This window comes from Rhinolophus sinicus, linkage group LG15 (assembly GCF_036562045.2).
Source record: "Rhinolophus sinicus isolate RSC01 linkage group LG15, ASM3656204v1, whole genome shotgun sequence".
Classification (NCBI taxonomy): domain Eukaryota; kingdom Metazoa; phylum Chordata; class Mammalia; order Chiroptera; family Rhinolophidae; genus Rhinolophus; species Rhinolophus sinicus.
In genome coordinates this window covers 22,893,890-22,915,959 of record NC_133764.1, presented here as the reverse complement: position 1 = coordinate 22,915,959, position 22,070 = coordinate 22,893,890, and the positions used below count along the sequence as shown (strand labels likewise).

General features: G+C 36.7%; 1 protein-coding gene across 15 annotated transcripts in view; it reads right to left on the bottom strand.

Moving 5' to 3' along the window:
- The window catches only part of ACACA (acetyl-CoA carboxylase alpha), a 268,765-nt gene that overhangs the window by 200,991 nt on the left and 45,704 nt on the right, over nucleotides 1-22,070 (bottom strand). For 9 of the 15 annotated variants that reach the window (XM_019732514.2, XM_074320146.1, XM_074320148.1 and 6 more), the window contains 2 exons: nucleotides 11,239-11,285; nucleotides 8,036-8,288 (listed from right to left, as the gene is read on the bottom strand). In XM_019732514.2, coding sequence (XP_019588073.2) covers nucleotides 8,036-8,288; nucleotides 11,239-11,285 — 300 coding nt within the window. Of the gene's footprint in view, nucleotides 1-8,035; nucleotides 8,289-11,238; nucleotides 11,286-22,070 lie in introns of those variants that run through there. The other 6 variants (XM_019732521.2, XM_019732522.2, XM_074320151.1 and 3 more) reach the window with 1 other exon arrangement.

Below are 22,070 nucleotides of genomic sequence, written 5' to 3'. Positions count from 1 at the left end.
TAACTGACCAGATAGATAGATAGATAGATAGATAGATAGATAGATAGATAGATAGATAGATAGACAGATAGATAGATGATAGATAGATAGATAGATAGATAGATAGATAGATACACAGACAGACATACATACATATGTATATATAAGGTTTAGTTGTGGATTCTAATTCTGTTCTACTGATGTATACGCCTGTACTTGCAGCAAGACCACACGGCCTTGGTCAATATGGCTTTATAGTCGGTTTTGAAATCAGGGAGTATAAGTCTTCCACTTCGCTCACTTTTTCTAAAACGGTTGTATCTATTCTAGGTCCTTTGGGTTTCCACGTAAATTTTAGGATCAGCTTATCTAATTCTAGAAAGAAAAAAAAAGCCTGCTGATTTAGATATGGGCTGAATGTATAGATCAATTTAGAGAAAGGAGCCATTTTGAAAATATTGAGTTTTTCCATCCCTGAACAGGCTCTCTCCATTTAGTTAGATCTTTAAATTCTCCTTTAATTTCTTTCAGCATTGTTCTATAACTTTTAATATACAAGTCTTATGGTTTTTTGGGTTAAATTTATTCCTAAGTATTTTATACTTTTTGATGCCATGGTGAATGAAATTATTTTAATTTCATTTTTGCTTGTTCATTGCTACCTAGTATATAGAAGTACAACTGATTTTTTTATATGGATCTTGTAGCCTGTGACCTTGCTAAAATCATTTTAAATAACTTTTTGAGATATAGTTCAAATGGTTTTTATTATATTCACATAGTTGTGAACCATCATCACAATCTATTTTAGGAATTTTCATTACCCTAAAATGAACCCCCATACCCAGCAGCAGTCACTCTCTATGTCCCCCAAACCCCTCCCCAGTCCTAGGCAATGACTGATCTACTCTCTGTCTTTACAGATTTGCCTATTTTGGATATTTCATATAAATGGAATGATATAATGTGGTGTTACATTATGACAGCTTCTTTCACTTAGTATAATGCTTTCAGCGTTGTGGCATGTATCCATTTTTCATTTCTTTTTATGGCCAAATGATTTTCGATTGTATGGACATACCACATTTGTTTATCCATTCATTAGTTAGTTGAGATTATTGTGCTGTTTCCACTTTGTGGCTATTATGAATAATGTTGCAATGGATATTCATATACAAGTTTTTATGTGGAAATATGCTTTCATTTCTAGTGGGTATATAACTAGGAGTGGAATTGCTGGATCATACGGTAAATGCTTAGTTTTAGAAGAAATTCCAAATTATAAGAATTTCCAAATTATTTTCCAGAATGGCTGTTTCATTTTACATTCCCACCAACTATGCACAAGTGATCCAATTTCTCCACATTCTTGCAAACGTGTGGTGTTGTCACTAGTTTTTCTTTTAGGCACCCTGGTAGGTGTAGTAATATCTCATTGTTTTAATTTGTACTTCCCTAAAGCTAATGCACTTCCTTTAAACATCTTTTCACATCCTTACTTGCCATCTGTACATCCTCTTTGGTCACATTTGCTTCTTTTTTATTTCTCTCTCCTTACTGAGAATTTTATTTATTGTTCTGTTGTTGTACTTAAAAAAAAAGTTCTTTAAATATGTTTTCCTTTGGTTCTTCAAACACACTTATCATAGCTACTTTGAAGACCTGTTGCCTGCTAAATCCAGCATCTAGGGACACTTGGAGGCTCTTTTGACTTCTTTTTATCCGAAACATGGGTCACACTTTCCTATTTCTTTTCATGTTTCATGATTTTCTGTTGAAAACTTGTATTAAATAATTTATTGTAGCAACTCTAGATTCTGATTTCTTTTACCCATGAGTTGTTGTTTCTACTGTTTGCTTCTTTCTTTCTTTCCTGGCTTAATAACTTGCCTGGGCTAAATCTGTGAAATCTGTCTCTCCCAAAATGGGCAGCCACTAATGCCTCAGTTCATTTTCTTTTTATTGCTTGTTTTTATGTTTAAACCTATTTCCTAAGGAGTTACCGCTATGTCTGGCACAGCCTAGATGCCAGCCAATGATTAGGTAGAGGTCACACTCCAACACCTGAAGTCGGTAAGGTGTTTGTGCTCTGTGCTCTGTTCATGTATATGTGTGAGGCAGGGTAGCACACTCAAAGTTCAGGACATTTCCAAGTCTGCCCTGGCTTTTACTTTGTCTTGGGCCTTACCATATACTCTGTGCATGCACGTAGCCTCAGCCGGCAATGTGTGCTTGTCCCAACCAAAACCACACCTTAGTCTAGAGAAGTCATTGGCTCACCCCCATCATCCACTGCCCAAGATGGTCACTTCCACAGATACCACCACTACGTACGGGCATCACCCACAAAATGAGTAAGCTCTCGTCAATAGGGCCCGAACTGCCAGTCCTCATGGCCTACCTACACTGGCAAAACCTCCGTGCCAGCCAAGCTAAAGGGAGAGAATGGGAATAGTCCTCAGCAAGAAAACCAGGGACGCCTAGTGTTCTTATTGAATTTCAGCAGGTTTTCAGACAAACTTTTCTCAGATTTTTATATGCCTTTTGGTTGATTTCAGGGGTGTTGAAATGGTTTTGTCAAGCTTTATAGTAGTTTTTAGAGTTAAGGATTTGTCGATCGTCTCACTCAACTATAGCTGGAAGCCATGCCTATTTAATTTACATTTTAAAATTCAACTTCAGGCCGGCCCGGTGGCTCAGGAGGTTGGAGCTCCATGCTCCTAACTCCGAAGGCTGTCGGTTCGATTCCCACATGGGCCAGTGGGCTCTCAACCACAAGGTTGCCGGTTTAACTCCTCGAGTCCCTCAAGGGATGGTGGGCTGTGCCCCCTGCAACTAGCAACAGCAACTGGACCTGGAGCTGAGCTGCGCCCTCCACAACTAAGACTGAAAGGACAACAACCTGACTTGGAAAAAGTCCTGGAAATACACACTGTTCCCCAATAAAGTCCTGTTCCCCTTCCCCAATAAAAAAAAATCTTAAAAAAAAAAAATATCTATAGGTTTAATGTTTCTTATGCCAACATTCTCAACATCTGAATTATAGCATTGACGGTATATGTTTGCTATAATCAACAGCTTTTCAAATCTAAATTTCCAAGTTTTAAGCTCTAATGTGCAAAAGGCTTAAAGAAGTTTTGCTAGTCAAAAAATTTTACTTCGCAAAATGACTCCTCCATAATAAATAATCTCATATTATACCAGTATGGCACATTTTATTTTTCTAAAAGCTTTTGCAGCTATTATTTAATTTTACCTCCACCACTAGATTTAAATGAAATCACTGCAAACTCAGGAGTGAGAGTCTAAAAAGAAAACAGAATCCTTGCTGCTTTCCTGGTCACACACAAACATATACAGCTAAAACTACATAGCTCTGTCCTTTGTGGCGTTTGATCAAATCACATCACTATTCTGGCCCCCTTAACTTCGCTCTTGACCCAATGGGAACAGAAGTTAAAAACCACTCCTGGATTCTCTCAGAATCTCACCTCATCACCATTATGTCTTGTGGATAAAAATCTGTAGTCCAGCTCTATACGAGTTTTTTCTAACCATGGGTTTTAGGAAATACCAAAAAGCACTTTTCTTTTTAGACCTGGAAGGAGATAGGAATATAACCCACCTTCAAGGAGCAATTTCTGACTTAACTTATCACTCTCTCCCTCCAAAGCAGCAACTACTTGTCTTAAACCCCAGTGACAGAAAATCTTAACGCTGTATTTACATATATACAAACAATAGCAATTACAGATTGTTTTTAAATGAAGCTGTTAACCAAACATGCTTGCTAAACATAAAATGTTGGCCATTTGATATTTTGAGCATATATTTTAAGAAGTTTAAGAGAAAGTTAAGATGGAGCCTCAAATACTATACTATAAATACTATAACTTCAATTGTAGGATAAAAAAGGTTTAAAGAAATCACACTACCTACCCTAAGAGATCCAACTGTGGGAGTAACCTGTTTCCAACTGGACTTCAACCAGGAATTCGGCATATGACTGACAAAGCTGACTACAACCTTTGGTTGATAGCCTTGGTGATCTGGGTTTAGACCGCATTGTAAATATGCAGAACAATCTGACCTCAACTGGCACCCCACAAGGAGCAGAGAAAATGTCAATATCCATACAACTAGATGGCTCTATTACATGCCACCAAATCACACATTACTTATCAAAATTAAGATGCCCACATTCAGTCTTTAATGGTCTTTCTTCTCAAATGTTCAATTAAATATTAATAATGAGGTTCAGAACTATATGAACCTAGCTGATATCTGAACCCCTAGCCGATTATATCTAAAAGGCATAGTTGTCTACAATGAGGAATATACAATACATATTCCCACTGAGCTATAACTATGTCCTTAGGGTGTTATTTTCAAATGTTTGGGTCATAAAGCTTAGATTCATCTAGTCTTTCACTGGTACTCTACAGAAAATATGTGATGCAAGTCATTCCTGGAAAGTCTATTTTCTATTCCTGCCTACCCCAAATTCCCACTAGACTTCTTATTTAGCACCTAAAACCAAGCTCTAAACTTGGGAGGCCATTCTCATCCTATACTATGGCAGTCACTTCACTTGGTTTTAGATGACCTCCAGGTAACATCTCCGAGGAATGTACCTGCCCCTTTAATCTATATGACCTATGAAGAATTTGACTATTCATTCAGGAAGCTAATCCTAAAATCAACCAGTCTCTATTTAACTTTGGGTTCAGAGTGAAAAGGAGTAGCTGAACCAACATCCTCACTTTCATAGATGAGGAAAATGAGTCCAAAGAGGTGCCATGAGTTGATGTGGTCACACACCTAATTGGTGGCAGATTCAGAAGAGTTCTCTCTAATACCAAATAAATTTGACTCGATTTAAATTACCCTCAAGGACAACATATTGACAAGCGACTTAAGAAACGGATCAATGGAGAACCTTTGTTCTATTTTGGAACATTAGTTAGCTGAGAAGCAAATGGGAACTGGCAGTGTCTCCTGCCCAGGCTGCCGATCACACTTCAATCCATGGCTCTTCCACAAGCTATGGGTTTGAGTTTTGCAACAGGAGGACATGCAAACAAATTCTCAGGTGCACATACCACTGAACACAGTCTTTGCAATAAGAGCTATCAATTTTGGGAATGACTTAGCAACTACAAAATTGCCTTGTAACATCAACAACTGAGTGTCCTAAGGGTGGCCGGATGGCTCAGTTGGTTGGAGCGCGAGCTCTGAACAACAGGGTTGCCGGTTCAATTCCCGCGTGGGATGGTGGGCTGCACCCCCTGTAACTAAAGACTGAAAACAGTGACCGGACTTGGAGCTGAGCTGCACCCTCCACAACTAGATTGGAGGACAATGATTTGGAGCTGATGGGCCCTGGAGAAACACACTGTTCCCCAATATTCACCAATAAAAAATTTTAAAAAACAAAAACAAAAGCAAACAACAGCTGAGTGTCCTATAATGCTATTTATCTTATCAGTGTCCCTTCACAATTTCCCAATCCAACAAATGTATATTCTGTTTCACATAGTCTCTTATTACATAAATTTCTCCAGGCGCTATGTGGCTTTAAGGATTTAGATTTAACTCTCAACAGGAGCACTATGACATTTTGAGAACAATTCTTGGTGGTGTGGGATTATCCAGTACATTGCAGAAGGGTTAGAATCATTGGTCCTCTTGTCTTCTCAATGCAAGCAGGCCCACTCACAACTCCCACACGTTTACAAGTGATCGCAAGGGGGGGAAGATACCACCACCAATATTAGACTTCAGGTCAACCATTAAGTGAACTATAAAGTAATAAAAAATGTTTATGTAAAAATAAAGACCTGATCCCTTTTGCCTGTCACTAAATACTGCCCTCTATTCCTCTTTATAGCCCAGACATTAGATACATAGTCATGCTCTGCACTTAAGAACAGAGATACATTCTGAGAAATGCAGCCTTAGACGATTTCATTATTGTGCGAACATCACAGAGTGCACTTACACAAACCCAGCTGGTATAGCCTCCTACACACCTAGGTATATGGTATAGCCTATTGCTCTTAGAGGAGGAAAAATAATTTTCCCTCTAGCCCTCCAGACTCTTGGCTGAGACACCCCTGTAAAAGACAGATTAATAGGAGGAAAACAAACAAAAATTTAATAACATGTATACTTCCTACATATGTGGGAGATGCCTAGGAAAACTGCCTAACTCGCCAAAGTTAGGCCACCACATTAAATACTATCTTCAACTGAAGACAAAAGAAGATGCTAGGGGGAGTCAGTTATGAGAAGTTACCAGAAAAAGCACAGTAAACAAGGGTAAGGTTGTTATGCAGATTTAAGTCTAAGAATTTCTAGAGATGAGGTTATACCTTTCTTCCCCATATAGGGAGAAAGACACTCTTACAAATATAAATGTCTTTTACAAATGGTAACTACATGGTTTTCAGAGTTTCTCCCATGTCTGCTATTTCTTAAAATTAACTACCCTAAAATAATCCTTATGTCAAATAGATATATTTTGGGGTGACAAATTCTGTTCCCGCACAGATACTGGCTACAAACCTGTACAGCATGTTACTATGCTAAATGCTATAGGCAAATGTAACACAATGGTAAATATTTGTGTGATTTGATGCACTGCGTCACTAGGCGATAGCAATCTTTCAGTTCCATTATAATCTTACCTGCGGTCTGCCATTATGTGGCACAAGACTGCAATACTTTGTTCATTAACTCCTTAAAACCAATTTTGTCTGAACTAGTTATATAATTAAGACACTTGTATGGTCAGAGAAGTAGAGTGGAAAAGTTACTGAAACAGAATCGAAGCATCAGACTTTGAATTCCAGTTTTCAGGCTATTCATCCTTAGGTAGGTTATTTCCCCTCTCTAGGCCTCGGTTTTCTCATCTATTTAAATAAAAGGAATTAGGCTAAATTATCTCTCTGGTTCATTGCAGTTCTAGGAATCTGTGATGTAAAACATAATTAACTTGTTTAACTCTTTTCTTTTGACCTCTAAACAGCTAAATGGGACTCACTGAGACTCACGACCTCATCTTTCAAAAGAAAGGACCCCAAACCCCAGGGATAACCCCAGGGATAAGGCAGGACAGTCACATTCAGCCAGACCCAGTATGAGATTTTACTACAGAGTCTGTATCTTGAGTATATAAACAGGAGCTTAATTTTTTATGATCCTTTAACAACAGGAGCACCAACGTAATAGCAGCAGCAATAGCGCCCTAACTCATATTTATCTAGGCTAGACCTATAATCTGAACCCTGGCTGTTTATTAGAATCGTCTGGATAGTTTTTTAAAAAGCTCTGAGCCAAGCCAATATCGAATGAATCAGAATCTGTGGTGATGGAGCTAATTTCTTAAGGCTCGCTAAGTAATTCTGATGTTCAGTGAAAATCAAGAACCACTAATCCAGAACTGTTAATTCAAGAAATGTAAAGCAAATGACCAAAGGTCAGTATATCACACAATGGTTTTGTAATCAAGCGTCAACAAATAAGAATCATTCAATGATACTATTTACTGATATTCTCAATTACGTATAGAGAATTGCGTTTCTAGAGAAACAGGAGAGAGCTCTATAACTTTATTGAGGACTGGCCTGGTCAGAAATACAATATAACTTCCTGACATGATGAAGCAGTTCAAAGAAAGATTACTACAAATTTGTCCACCGCTGCAAAAGTCCTATCAATCGTCAAGATAGTTACAACAATGGTAGTCACAGTAGTAGAAAGACTGAAATTCCTCAACCTAACTCTCACTCTCTAGGTCTCAGTAAAAGACCTAGTACGTAGAACCAACCAGAAAAACTTGAGTTGAGAGGAACATTTAGGAAAAGACACTTGCAAAACCTATACTCCAGACAAAATACATCACTTTCCACTTCCTCATCAAAGCTTTAAGCCTTGCAACATAGGAAGAGGTGAAGCAATCTTGACTAAAGTTATTCTTGCTCTTTTCAGAACAAAATCAGTGAAACCAATAGGACAGATTAAATAAGTAACACATTGAACTTCTCTCTCTTACCTCACGTGTAAGGCCAAGCCATCCTGTAGGCTAGAGATCCCCAAGTCAGAGAGCGTGTCTGAGCTGACAGAAGCTGGTGACAGCGAGCCCTCCTTCTCCTCCAGTAGGTCCAGCTTCACCAGGTTGCCTAGCTCATCCTCTGAGTTATCTTCACACACAGAACCAATTATGAATCGGGAGTGCTGGTTCAGCTCCAGAGGTTTGGCCAAGGGGGACGGTTCATCCATTATTCCTTCAAAATGAGCTCTCAGAGCTATGGAGAAAATGGAAAGTGAGAAAAGCAGGTTAAGGATAATAACCCATATCTGAGAATAGCCACAGGTTATACCTAATATGCCACCGCTTGCACTTGGAAGCAAGGCAGAGTTTGAGAATTACTTTCCTTGGCTATTCTATTTCAGGGCCTTTGTTTTCTACAAGGGAGGAAAATCCACTCATGGTAACTCTGCCTAAAAAATTAAAATCAATTTCCTTTTCCTGAAAGAAATCTCTCTCAAAAAACTATCAGCCATTCCCAATCTCTTTATCAATTTGGTGATGTCCAAGAGACAATTATGATCAATGGAGAACCTTTCCATAGGTGAAAGCTGCTGGTTTTGATATAATTTTGGTTGTTAGTACTGGGGACAATGCAGGGTAACCCTATGGGAAGAGTGTTGTTTGTTTGAAACTTGGTGTTCAGAGTAAATTACATAACTATCATCTGGTTCCAAACACTACACTGTGAGACGCTATCAATTTTATATAAGCGCATTTATGTATAAATATATACATAAAATGTTTATATATGTAAACATATAAACACATGAATATACTATATGTATATGTGTGTATATACATGCACACACACACACACAGTTTACTGTAAAGCAAACTCCAAATGGATATTTTTTACTTTCAAAAAATCTTTACTTATCTCATGAGTTTTTTCTTAACTTACATCTGTCAAAAATTCACCCAAAAAATGTCTACTTTTGGCTCTAATGTACTGACAGTGGTAGGGAAGAAGTGAACCTACTATCAAATTAAAATCTATAATTAAAACAATGTAGGTGTCATCTCAATTAAGTACAAGTTTTCCAGATACGAATTAGATATTGCCAATCACTAGCAAATTAATTTACAAGAACCAAAACATAGTTTAAAGCCCATAACAATAAAAACCAAAAGTAAATGAAACAATATTGTCATTCCAAAATCTTATTTAAAAAACTTCAAAAGTACACGTCAACTTAGTATTAATATTAAACAGCTTGTAGCTTAATCAACAATATTAATTCAGAGAGTAATTATTCCCAATTCTGATTCTAAGGTGCTACTATAACAGACAGTATATCAAGATAGTAAGAAATTTATTGTTAATAAATTGTATATGCTGAAAACCACTTTGAGGCATGAAAGTAGGTAGACAGCAGTGTTCTTTGACATGAAAAACAAAACATCAAGATTTAAAAATATTTAGGAATCACCACTGAACGTGTTAAAATTATACATGTACCATTACTTCTGTGTAATCTGAATCAGAGCTTATTAATTTATAAGACAGAACAGTTTTTGTAACGCTAGAACAGTGACTCTCAATGTGTGATTTCCAGACCAGGAGCAACATCACCTGGGAATCTGTTAAAAGTACACATTCTTGGGCCCTACCACAGATAGCCTAACTGTATCAGAACCTATAGGTTAGAGCCCAGTAAATCTATAGTTTAACAGGTTCTAAAGTTTGAGAGTCACTGTGCTAGAATAAAATAGTAATGACAAATTGCCAGGAATGCTAAAAAATACCTATAGACATTTCCTGAAAGTGAGTTGGACATTACTTAAGCTAACTTTTATTTTAAAAACTAGAATCAAATATAAAAGTATCATGCAATAGGAAAATGTTGACATCTAAATCTACCATATATTTCTCCCTTGAAATATTAGGTTTCTTTAAAAAGATTATTTCGGGGCCAGCCCGGTGGCTCAGGTGGTTGGAGCACCATGCTCCTAACGCCAAGGTTGCCAGTTCGATTCCCACATGGGCCAGTGAGCTGCGCCCTGTACAGCTAAGATTGTGAACAACAGCTCTCCCTGGAGCTGGGCTGCCATGAGCAGCCATGTGCTGCCATGAGTGGCCGGTGGCCAGTGTGAGTGGCTGGGAGCTAGCGTGAGCAGCCAGCAGTTGGCAAGAGCTACTGTGAGCTGCTCAGCAGGGGAGAGCACAAGGCTCATAATACCAGCATGGGCCAGGGAGCTGTGTCCTACACAACTAGACTGAGAAACAACGGCTTGAACTGGTGTGGGGGGGAGGTAGAAAAAGAGGGGGGGGAATTTATTTTATATGTCACCAAATTTTATAAAGAGGTTCATTTCTAGAACCTTAAAAAAAAACCAAATCATTTAAAAAGAGAAAAAAAGGAAGGAAGGAAAAAAGGGAGAGACAGAGGAGGGGGAGGGGGAAGTTCTAAGAGATTGACCACTCTGAACGCCAGAAGGTACAGCAGCAAAAAGGCTACTTCTTTCACATTTTACATAAGTGAATAATCAAGTTTAAAAATAATAGATTAAAAAAAAAATTCCATTTCCACTAACAGAAAATAATCGCTGCCTTCTTCACAAGAGAAATAAGTAAGGCTCTCAGGGGCAGCTTATACGTAGTCTGATCGAAATTAGGTGACTACACTAAAAAATAAAATTCATGTGAAAGAAGTATTTCTCTGACTGCATAGAAGAAGAAAAAGAAAGCATTAACTAATAAATGAAAGGCCCCAGAAGGTCAACCTCAAATTTTTCCTTCCTAGCTAAGAAGAACATGAAGGCAGCCTTCCCTAAAGGGTTGCAAAGATTGGAAGTAGCTTAGTGTCAACAGCTCAAGAGTCTGTTCACCAACCAGCAAACTCTACTGAATGGCATTTCCAGGCACAAGCCTGCAAACCACAAGAAAAGAGAGGTCATGTATGGAAAATCACTGAACAGCTGTCCAGACACTCTAGAAGCTACTTCACAGCTCGTCCCACTTCCATTTATTCTAGTCCTGAATTAATGAGAAAAGGTGGTGAAATACTACCACTGTCAGACTTGTTCACGCAAATGATTCCCCCTAAATCTACCTATATTCTTTTGTGGAAGGTAACTTTAAACATAAAAGCTTAATATTTTAGCACACGAACATAAAATTTTTATCACACTGAAAACATAAAGGAGCATTATCTGTAACTGACCTCTTATAATTCTTACTGTCTGAGCAGATATCCACTTCCAAAAAGAACTAAAGAGAAAAAGAGAGAGAGAGAGATTTGAAGTGTTTTTTTTAAAGAAACCCTAATTTTATTATTAACGGTTTTGTTCAGCATAATACAAAACTAATAAAACCCATAAAGTATCATTTTCTGGTCAAATCTATTATTTAGAAGCGTAAAGTTTAGTTGGTTATTACTTGTTCAAATCTGTAAATCAAAAGCATTACATATTCAGACTTTATTATTCATGAAAGTATTAAACAATAATCCAAGCTTACTATTTCACAATGTGCCTTTTCCAATTGTATACCTGGATGAACACATTCCAACACTATGATTTCCAATATTTCATCAAAAAGGAGGCACTGTGGAGAAGAGAATCACTATATTCTCTACAACTCATCAGGCTCTGATTATGTCTCCAAATGGTTATATCCACCCAGAAAGCCAGGGAGAGGACAAATCTCCCATTAGATTAAGTCCCTGAACTCTAAGGGACGAAGGAGTCTAGCTACTTCCAAAATCCTGGGTTTCCATCTAGGCCCAACAATTTAAATGCATCCAGGGTAAAAATCCTCAACTTTGACTATGCACGAATATAACAACAACCTGTGGAGCTTCTTAAACTCCATCCAGATCTACTGAATCAGAATCACTGCTGGAAACCCAGAGATCTAAATATTAAATTCCACAGTTGATTGACACAGTTCCACTGGTCTGAGGTGGAGAACAAAACAGAAAGCAGTAACACAGGTAGGGAAATCCAGAACTTCTAAGAGAGGACCCTGAATGACAAGTGACAGGATTGGGGACAGTGCAGGTATGTTAACTGGGGAATTAGGATTTATCCAATTATGTAGTCTGAGCTAGTATTATTCCCTACAATTGTGGTAGGGAAGGGGGTGAGAAAACGAAGGAAAAAGTAAGTACAGTTGTTCACCTTTGATCGACACAGGTTTGAACTGCTTGGGTCCACTTATATGCAGAATTTTTTCAATGAACACTGTAAGTGTATTTTCTTTTCCTCATAGTTTTCTTAATAACATTTCTTCTCTAGTTTAATTTATTGTAAGAATACAGCATATAATACATATAACATGCAAAATATGTGTTAATTGACTGTGTCATTGGTAAGGCTTCTGGTCAACACTAGGCTATTAGTTAAGTTTTTGGGAAGTCAAAAGTTATATGTGAATTTTCGACTGCATGCAGTAGGGTGGGGGTTGGCTCCCCAAACCCTACTCTGTTCAAGGGTCAACTGTAATTTGGATGAGATGTAGCCAAAGGTGCAGTGGAGCTGGAGTCAAAGCCGAGGACCCAAGATCAAACTCTGGCTCTGTCAAGTAATGGCAGTGCAAACTTGAACAAGTCTCTATCTTCCTTATCTGTAGAGATAAAAGGAAGGTCATACGTACCTCATGAGACTGCTGTTGAGGACCCAGAATATATGAAAGGTTTTTGTAAACTATGATGCACTAGACCAGTGTTTTTCAAACTATGGGTTACCACCAAGCAGAATGGTAAGAAATCCATTTAGGGGTTCCAACCAACATTTAAAAAATGAAGTAGGATAACAAATGTTATGGGTGCAACATACTTTATAAGGATAAACATTGTTTTGTAAATTTTTTAATCAGTGATATATACCGGGGGTGTCAAAAAAATGTATATATATTTTAAGAGATATTAACACTTTGGTCAACGTTGCTCAAGCAGTAGTTCGCCATAATCAGAAGTGTCTGGCCGCTGATGGCAACCACTTTGAGCACCTCTTGTGATTGCAAAAGTCAAATGTGACTTGTATTTATCTTTTGTTATCGGTATATATTAATACAGTTTTTTCCTTTCTTAAAACGTGTATACATTTTTCTGGCACCCTCTGTATGTCATGACATCAACATCTTATCGTGAGTTGTGTCAAAAAGTCTTAAAGCCACCATTAATCCTCACTCTCCTGCCCCTCTTATACTCCCCCCAGAGAGCCAGCACAGTGAGTTAAGTACCTAAACCAATGGTTCTTAAAACTTTCTTAGGTCAAGACACTACTAGAAATCTGATAAAAGCTATGGACCCTTTCCTGACAAAAATTCACCCTCACACACGTTTGTTTGCATACAAGTTTGGGATCCCTAAAGGCTTGCCGTGAATCAGTTAAGATCTCTTTGGAGTTGACCTCTGCAGAAGGCCCATATAGCTGCTGTCTTATTATCTCCAAAACTAGGCTTCTCCCCAGATACAGTTGTAGGATATTCTGTTTATCCAAGTAAAATTTTTTGTCATGATATCAAATTTACAGCAATGTCAAATTTTCTTTTCTTTAAAAAATATATATGGGATGGCCAGATGGCTCAGTTGGTTAGAGCGTGAGTTCTGAACAAAAAGGCTGCCGGTTCGATTCCCACATGGGATGGTGGGTTGCGCTCCCTGCAACTAGATTGAAAACAGCGACGGGGTTAGGAGAATTGCCTGAAGAAACACATGGTCCCCCAATATTCCCCAATAAAATTTATTTTTTAAAAAAGAATATATATATATTATATCTATCTATCTATCTATCTATCTATCTATCTATCTATCTATCTATCTGTTCTTGAACTTTTATTTGGGGACTCCTAAAAATATTTGCAGAAGGCTCCCAAACTGTACTCAATGTTCTTGAAAATGAGGTAAAAGCTAATTATAGCTAATGCACTTATTTAAGAGTCAGCATACATTTCATTCAGAGATACTTCTCTAAATAAAACAGATTTTACCAAGCTTAGTTAGTATGTTCTCCTTGAACTCAAATGACACTATTTTCCAAGCAATTCTAATAAAAGGCAGTGATTAGTTTTCATAGCCACCAATAAAGGTATCTGAGCTAACATCCTTGCCTTTTAAGCCATAGTAACTTAATTTCATTTTTTCAAAAAAAATTATTGAATTTTTCATTTTTCTCATTTTATTGATGACCTTTAAATGGATTCTGGTATTCAGCATCCACAAGAGAGTTGTTTTTTTGTTGTTGTTTTTTAAAGATTTTATTGGGGAAGGGGAACAGGACTTTATTGGGGAACAGTGTGTACTTCCAAGACTTTTTTCCAAGTCAAGTTGTTGTCCTTTCAATCTTAATTGTGGAGGGTGCCATTCAGCTTCAAGTTGTTGTCCTTTCAGTCTTAGTTGTGGAGGGCGCAGCTCAGCTCCAGGTCCAGTTACCATTACTAGTTGCAGGGGACACAGCCCAACATCCCTTGCAGGACTTGAGGAATCGAACTGGAAACCTTGTGGTTGAGAGCCTGCACTCCAACCAACTGAGCCATCCAGGAGGCAGCTCAGCTTAAGGTGCTGTGTTCCATCTTAGTTGCAGGGGGCGGAGAGCACCATCCCTTGCGGGACTCAAGGAGTTTAACCGGCAACCTTGTGGTTGAGAGCTCACTGGCCCATGTGGGAACTGAACCAGCAGCCTTCAGAGTTAGGAGCATGGAGCTCCAACCGCCTGAGCCAACGGGCCGGCCTTGTTTTGTTTTTTAATTTTTTATTGGGGAACAGTGTGTTTCTCCAGGTCCTATCAGCTCCAAGTCATTGTTCCTCAATCTACTTGGGGAGGGTACAGCTCAGCTCCAAGTCTAGTCACTGTTTTCAATCTTAGTTGCAGGGGCTGTAGCCCACCATCCCATGTGAAACTTGAACTAGCAACCTTGTTGTTGAGAGCCCGCGCTCTAACTAACTGAGCCATTGGCCGCCCCAAGAGAGTTTTTCTTTTTAAGCCACACTTTATTTCCTGAAACTTCTAAATTTTAAAATAACAAGCATTTGTGTTCCAAATGGTGAGATGGATGTGTATTCAAAGATAAATAAGAGTTGGTCCCTGGCTAAATGGCTATAGATGCCTAAATAAACAATTACAGTAGTATAATAATTGCTAGGTGTGGAAACACAAGTGATGGGTACTTTATCCAAATTTAGAGGAGGTAATGGCAAGGACAGGGATCAAGGAAGACTTCCTGCAGTGAGATGACATTAGCAATGAAATACTGGAGAGATAAACAGGAGGGAGAGGAAGGAGCATTCCATGTAGAAGGAGCCACTGGATAAAGACCTAGAAGGTGGAATACGATGACTTCTGAGAAATACTAGATCTGAATGGTTGCAGGAGCTTGAAGTCATTTCCTTCAAGAGCCAGCTGGAGACTTTGGGGGAATTTTTTTTTTCTTTTGTAAAACAGGAGCATATTTCTTTAGGGTATAGTAATCAGAGAAAATAACATGGTATAACTGTCTGTCCTAATCCTCATTTCTCAATCCAGGGTAAGAATATTTTTCAAGGGTGAAGTTGGTATAAGCTTCTGCATCTTTTAAGGAATGATTAAAGAAGTCTTGCCAAACTTCTGGATAAAGATGGTGGGTTGAATACACATCCACATTGCTCCTGCCTGAAATCCCACTAGAACAAAGGTAAAGAAAAAAAATTTAAAGGCATAATCCACGAAAAGATCCCCCCACCAAAAGAATGTCAGGGGAGACAACAATAAGATAATTTACTTGGAAAGCTGTTGGAAAAGCGATAAATGACTATTCAGGCCCAAGAAAACTGAATTATAAGCCATCTGTGCTAAAGTTAGAATCAATACAATTTATATTAGAATCTCCAAAATGTTCAGGAAATAGAAGTGAAAGGTGGAACTAAAATAAAGAGGATTGGTTGAAATTCTGTTTCAGAAGCTTTAGATCCTTAGATTCTCTTCCCAACTAGTAAAGCCAGGTGCCTGCTACTCTACCATCCTGAAAAAACCTGAAGATTTATTCTCTAGAGAGAGTTAAACAGAGGATCTGTGGAATGGGGGATACAAGCAACAGTAAAGGGGAGGGAACCATATTGAAAATGGAGAGATTAAGTAAACATACTGAGTAAGACCTCCATCAGTTCTTCAATCTCCCTCTTAAATTTAAGTTGACAATTAAGGATGACTAGATATCTGAGGGAAAACCTCCAACAGAAAAGAATTTTTTTAAAAAAGGAAACCCACTACCTATAGAAAAAAAATTGCAACTTTAAGAGCTTATGCAGAACAAGAAAACATTAAAAATGGGAAGAGAGGGAGCAACCTCATTTCTGTGGTGTTTTTCCCCAAAAACCTGTAACAATAGTATAATCATGAGAAAACAACAGACAAATTTGAATTAAGGGACATTCTACAAAATACTTGAACAGTCCTCTTCAAAACTGTCAAGGTCATTAAAAAATAAAAAGACTAAGAAACTATCATAACTATCACAGATCAGGGAAGACTAAGGAGACATAACCACTAAAATGTAATATCCTGAATTAGATCCTGGAACAGAAAAATAAGTCAATTAAAAAAAAAACAAGAACTGGGGAAATCTGAACAAAGTCTATAGTTTAGTTAATACTATTCAGCCAATGTCAATTTCTTAATTTTGACAAAGGTACTGTGGCTATGTAAGATATTAACATTATAGAAGCTTGGCAAAGGGTATGCCTGCATACCTTAGATACTATCTTTGCAACTTTTCTGGAACTCTAAAATTACTTCAAAATTAAAAAATAATTATTTTAATTTTAATTTTATAGGACTATTATTATCCTAAGAGAGCTAAGAGAAGATATTACATACATGAAACACAACAGGATATTTTTAAAAGACACATTTAAAGAACAAGAAAGTTCTTAGAAGTTAAAAATATAATCATAGCAGTTAAAATATTCAACACAAGAGTTAGACGATAAAGTTGAGAAAAATCTTTCATAAATAAGAATAAGATAAAGAGATGAACAACAGGAGAGAAAAGATATAGGAACTAAAGAACCTATTCAGAAGCTATAACATATGAATAATAGGAGCTCCCAAAAATGAGAACAGAAATAGAAAAATATAATTAATGTAATAATGCAAGACTAAAGGGCATGATTGTCAGATTAAGAAGGCCCACCAATAGCCTACTAAAATGAATAAAAACTGACAGACACCAAGGAATAGCACTGAAATTTCAAAAACTAAAGACGAAGATAAGACCCAGAAGCTTCCAGAGAGAAAAAAAAGGGTCACGTACAAAGGATCAAGAATCAGAATGCCCTTCAGACTTATCAGCAACAACACGGGAAGTATAAAATTAATGAAACAATGCCTTCAAAATTCTGAAGGAAAATTGTTTCCAACCTAAAATTCTAGGCCCAATCAATCGTTGATCAACTGTGAGAATTGGATAAAGATATTTTCAGATAGCACAATCTCAAAATAATCACCACCCATAAAATACAGGTGCAGCCAGTTGGCTCAGTTGGTTAGAGCGTAGGGCTCATGACACCCAGGTCGCCGATTTGATTCCCAGGGGGACCAGTGAGCTGCACCTTCCACAACTAGATTGAAAACAATGACTTGATTCGGAGCTGAGATGCACCCTCCACAACTAGATTGAAAACAACGACTTGACTTGGAGCTGATGGGTCCTGGAAAAGCACACTGTTCCCCAATATTCCCCAATTAAAAAAAAACACCACATAGCAAAATGACAGTAAACCAAAGAGAGTGAGGTGCCTATACTAATATCAATCAAAACAGACTTAAAATAAAAAAAGTTACAAGAGACAAAGAAGGACATTATATATTAAGAAAAGTTTCAATACAGCAAGAAGAGATAATTATAAACATTTATGCACCTAATGACAGACTATCAAAACACATAAAGCAAAGACTGATAGAATTGAAGGGAGAAATAGTTCTACAATAATAGTTGGAGACTGCAATACCCAACTCACAATAATGGATACAACTACCAGACAGGGATAAGTAAGGAAATAGAGGACTTAAACAACACAATAGAGCAACTATATCTAATAGACATATACAGAACACTCTATCCAACAACAACAGCATACACATTCTTCTCAAGTGCACATGGGATATTTTCCAGGACAGACCACATGTTGGGCCACAAGTTAAGTCTCAACATATTATAAAAGATAGGTATCATACAATGTATCTTCTTTGACCATAAAGCGAATTCAACAACAGAAGTGGAAAAAATTGTGAAAATTAAACAACACATTGTTAAACAACCAATAGATCAAAGAAGAAATCACAAGGCAAATTAGAAGGTATTTAGACAAGTGAAAATGAAAACTCAACCAAAACTTATAAGATGAGGTGAAAGTGAAGCTAAGGGGAAAATTTATAGCTATAAACCCTTAAAGTGAAAAACAAAGACTTGTTTCAAACCAAGAAAATAACTTTACAACTTAAGGAACAAGGAAAAGAAAAGCAAACTAAACTCAAAGCTAGCAGAAGGAAGGAAATAATAAACAGAGCAGAGATAAAATGAAACAGAGAACAGAAAAACAACAGAGAAAAATCAATGAAACCCAAAGTTGGTTCTTTGAAAAGACCAGCAAAATAGACAAACCTTTATCTAGAAGAACTATGAGATAGAAGACGCTAATTACTAAAATCACAAGTGAAAGTGGGGACGTTACTACTGATTCTACAGAAAGGAAAAAAGATTATAAGAGAGTACGATCAATAATTGTACACCAACAAATTGAATAACTAGATGAAATAGACAAAATGTATCAGGACTAAATCACAAAGAAATAGAAAACCTGAATACAGCAATAAATAATGAGATTGAATCAAATAAAAAATTTCCCACAAAGAATAGCCCTGGACCTGATGGCTTCACTGGTAAATTGTACCAAACATTTAAAGAAGAACTAGTATCAATTCTTCTCAACCTTTTCCAAAATATTGAAATAAGGGAACACTTCTTAACTCATTCTATAAATCTATCATTACTCTGATACCAAAGACAGACAAAGACACTACAAGAAAGGAAAACTAAAGACTAATATCCTTTATGAACATTGATGCATTAAAAGGGTTACATATTATGACCATCTGGGATGAAAGGATATAAGGGTTACACTGGATTCCTAGAATGCAAAGGTGGTTCAATATATGAAATCTGATTAGTGTAATACACCACATTAAGAGAATGAAGGGAAAAAACTCACATGATCATCTCAATTGAGGCAGAAAAAGCATTTGACAAAATTCAACACACTTTCATGATAAAAAACAATCAACAAACTAGGAATAGAAGGAAACTTCCTCACATAAATAAGCTCATACATTAAAAATAAATAAATAAATAAAAGCATAGCAAACATCATACTTAATGGTAGAAGACCGAAAGCTTTCCTCTAAGATTAGAAATAAGGCAAGGATGTCACTTTCAGAACTTCTATTTAACATAGTATTAGAAATTCTAGCCAGAGCAATTACGGTAGGTAACATAAAAATAAATAAATAAAAGGCATTCAATTTGGAAAGAAGTGAAATTATCTCTCTTTGCAGATGATATGATCTTATTATGTAGAAAACAATAAAGATTTTACCATAGAAAAGAAAAAACTGTTAGAACTAATAAATTCAGCAAAGTTGCAGGCTACAAAGTCAACACACAAAGATCAGTTGCATTTCTCTACACTAACAATGAACAATATGTAAAGAAAATTACAAGAATAATTGCATTTACAATAGTGTCAAAAAGAATAAAATACTTAGGAATTAATTTAACCAAGGAAGTGAAAGGCTTACACGATGAAAACCATAAAACATTGCTGAAAGAATGAAAAACATAAATAAATGAAACCATGTTCATGGATTGAAAGATTTAATACTGTTAAAATGTCAATATTACCCAAAGTGATCTACAGATTCAATGCAATCCCTATCAAAATCCCAATGACTTATTTTTGCAGAAATAGAAAAATCCATCCTAAAACTCAGATGGAATCTCAAGGGACCCCAAATAGCCAAAAAAAATCTTGAAAAAGAACAAAACTGGAGGACTTGTACTTCCTGATTTCAAAACTTACTACAAAGCCACAGTAATAAAAAGAGTGTGGTGCTGGAATAAAGACAGACATATAAACCAATGAAATAGAAGAGAGCCTAGAAACAACCCTTGCATACATGGTCAAATGATATTTGACAGGCTGCTAAGACCATTTAATGGAGAAAGGACAGCCTTTTCAACAAATGGTGCTGGGAAAATGAATCTCCACATGCAAACAAATGAAGTTAGACACCTACCTTATACAATATATAAAAATTAACTCAATATGGATCAAGGACCTAAATGTTAAGACATAAAACAATAAAACTCTTAGAAGAAAACATAGGACAGAAGTTTCATTACATCAGATATGGCAAAGATTTTTTGGATATGACACCAAAATCACAGGTAACAAAAAAAAGACATACTGGACTTCTTGAAAATTTAAAAAAAAAAATTGCTCATCAAGACACTATCAACAGAGTAAAAATGCACCCTAAAGAAAGGGAAAAAATATCTGAAAATCATACGAGGGCATTAATATCCAGAATATCTAGAGAACTCCTAAAACTCGACAAAAAAACCCGATTCAAAAATGGGCAAAGGACTTGAATAGACATTTCTCCAAAAAAGATATATGAATAGCCGATAAAAACATCAATATGCTCAACACCACTAATCATTAGGGAAATGTAAGTAAAAACTACAATGAGATACTACCCTATAGTCTTTAGGATGGCTACTATCAAAAAAACAGAAAACAAGTGTTGGTGAGAACGTGGAGAAATTAGAGCCCTTAGGCACTGTTAGTGGGAATGTAAACTGGTAGAGCTGCTAAGGAAAAAAGTATAGTGGTGCCTCAAAAAATTAAAAATAGAATTACCAAATGATCCAGCAATTGTACTTCTGGGTATATACCCAAAAGAACTGAACGCAAGGTCTCAAAGAGATATCTATACATCCGTGTTCATAGTGGTGTTATTCACAATCATTAAAACATGGAAAAAACCCAAAGTTGTAAGTATGTGATACTATGTCTGTTGCATTTTTGACAAAAATGGTTAACTTCAATCTAATAATGATAAAACAATCAGACAAATCCAGATTGTAGAACCTTTTACAAGACAACTAACCTGTACTCTAAAACCAGCAATGAAAGATAAATGCCATGAAAGACAAAAAAAGGATAGGGTGATTGTTCTACATTAAGCAAACTAAATACACTTGAGAATTAAGTGTAATAAATGATTCTTTTTTTCTTTTTCTTTTTTTTTTTTTTTTTTTTTTGGTGGAAAGAAAAGCAGGTTTATTCCAAAATGCCAGCATTAAGGGAAGACAGTGGACTCCCTGTCCTAAAGATTAGCTTCTTTCTCTTAATACCACCACAGGTTTTATAGGCACACAAGGAGGGACAGAACAAAGGAAGGAGAAATTGCCCAGGCAACTCCAGGAAAAAGCACTTCCTAGAAGTTGGCCTGTCCCAGGGTGAGGAGTGAATCCCATTCAGATGCCAAAAACCCCTCCCAAGTGATGGGGCCAGGCATGCACACGGGCCCAAAGTAAACAGAACCATTGAAACTGGTATGCATAGTAAATATATAGCAACTAGAGTTATTAAGGTTTGGCAGGAGGGGAATGAAGCAAAAAAAAATTTTTTCAAAAAGTCCCAAGCCAAATCTCAGTCAAATCAAATTACATCAGAGGTTTAAATTTCAAAAATAGAAGATACAGAATCACCGTAATAAATGATTCTTGACTGGATAATTAATTAAAACATATTCAGTTATAAAGGATATTATTGGGACAAGTGAAGGAACTTAAAATGGACTATATGTTAGATATTGTATGAGTGTTAAATTTGGGGGATCTAGAATGTTAACTGATTAAAAAGGAGAATGTCCCAGTTCTCTGAAGAAAATGCAGAAATAGGGGTGGAGTGTCACGAGGTCTGCAATTTTCTTTGAAATTATTCAGAAAAGA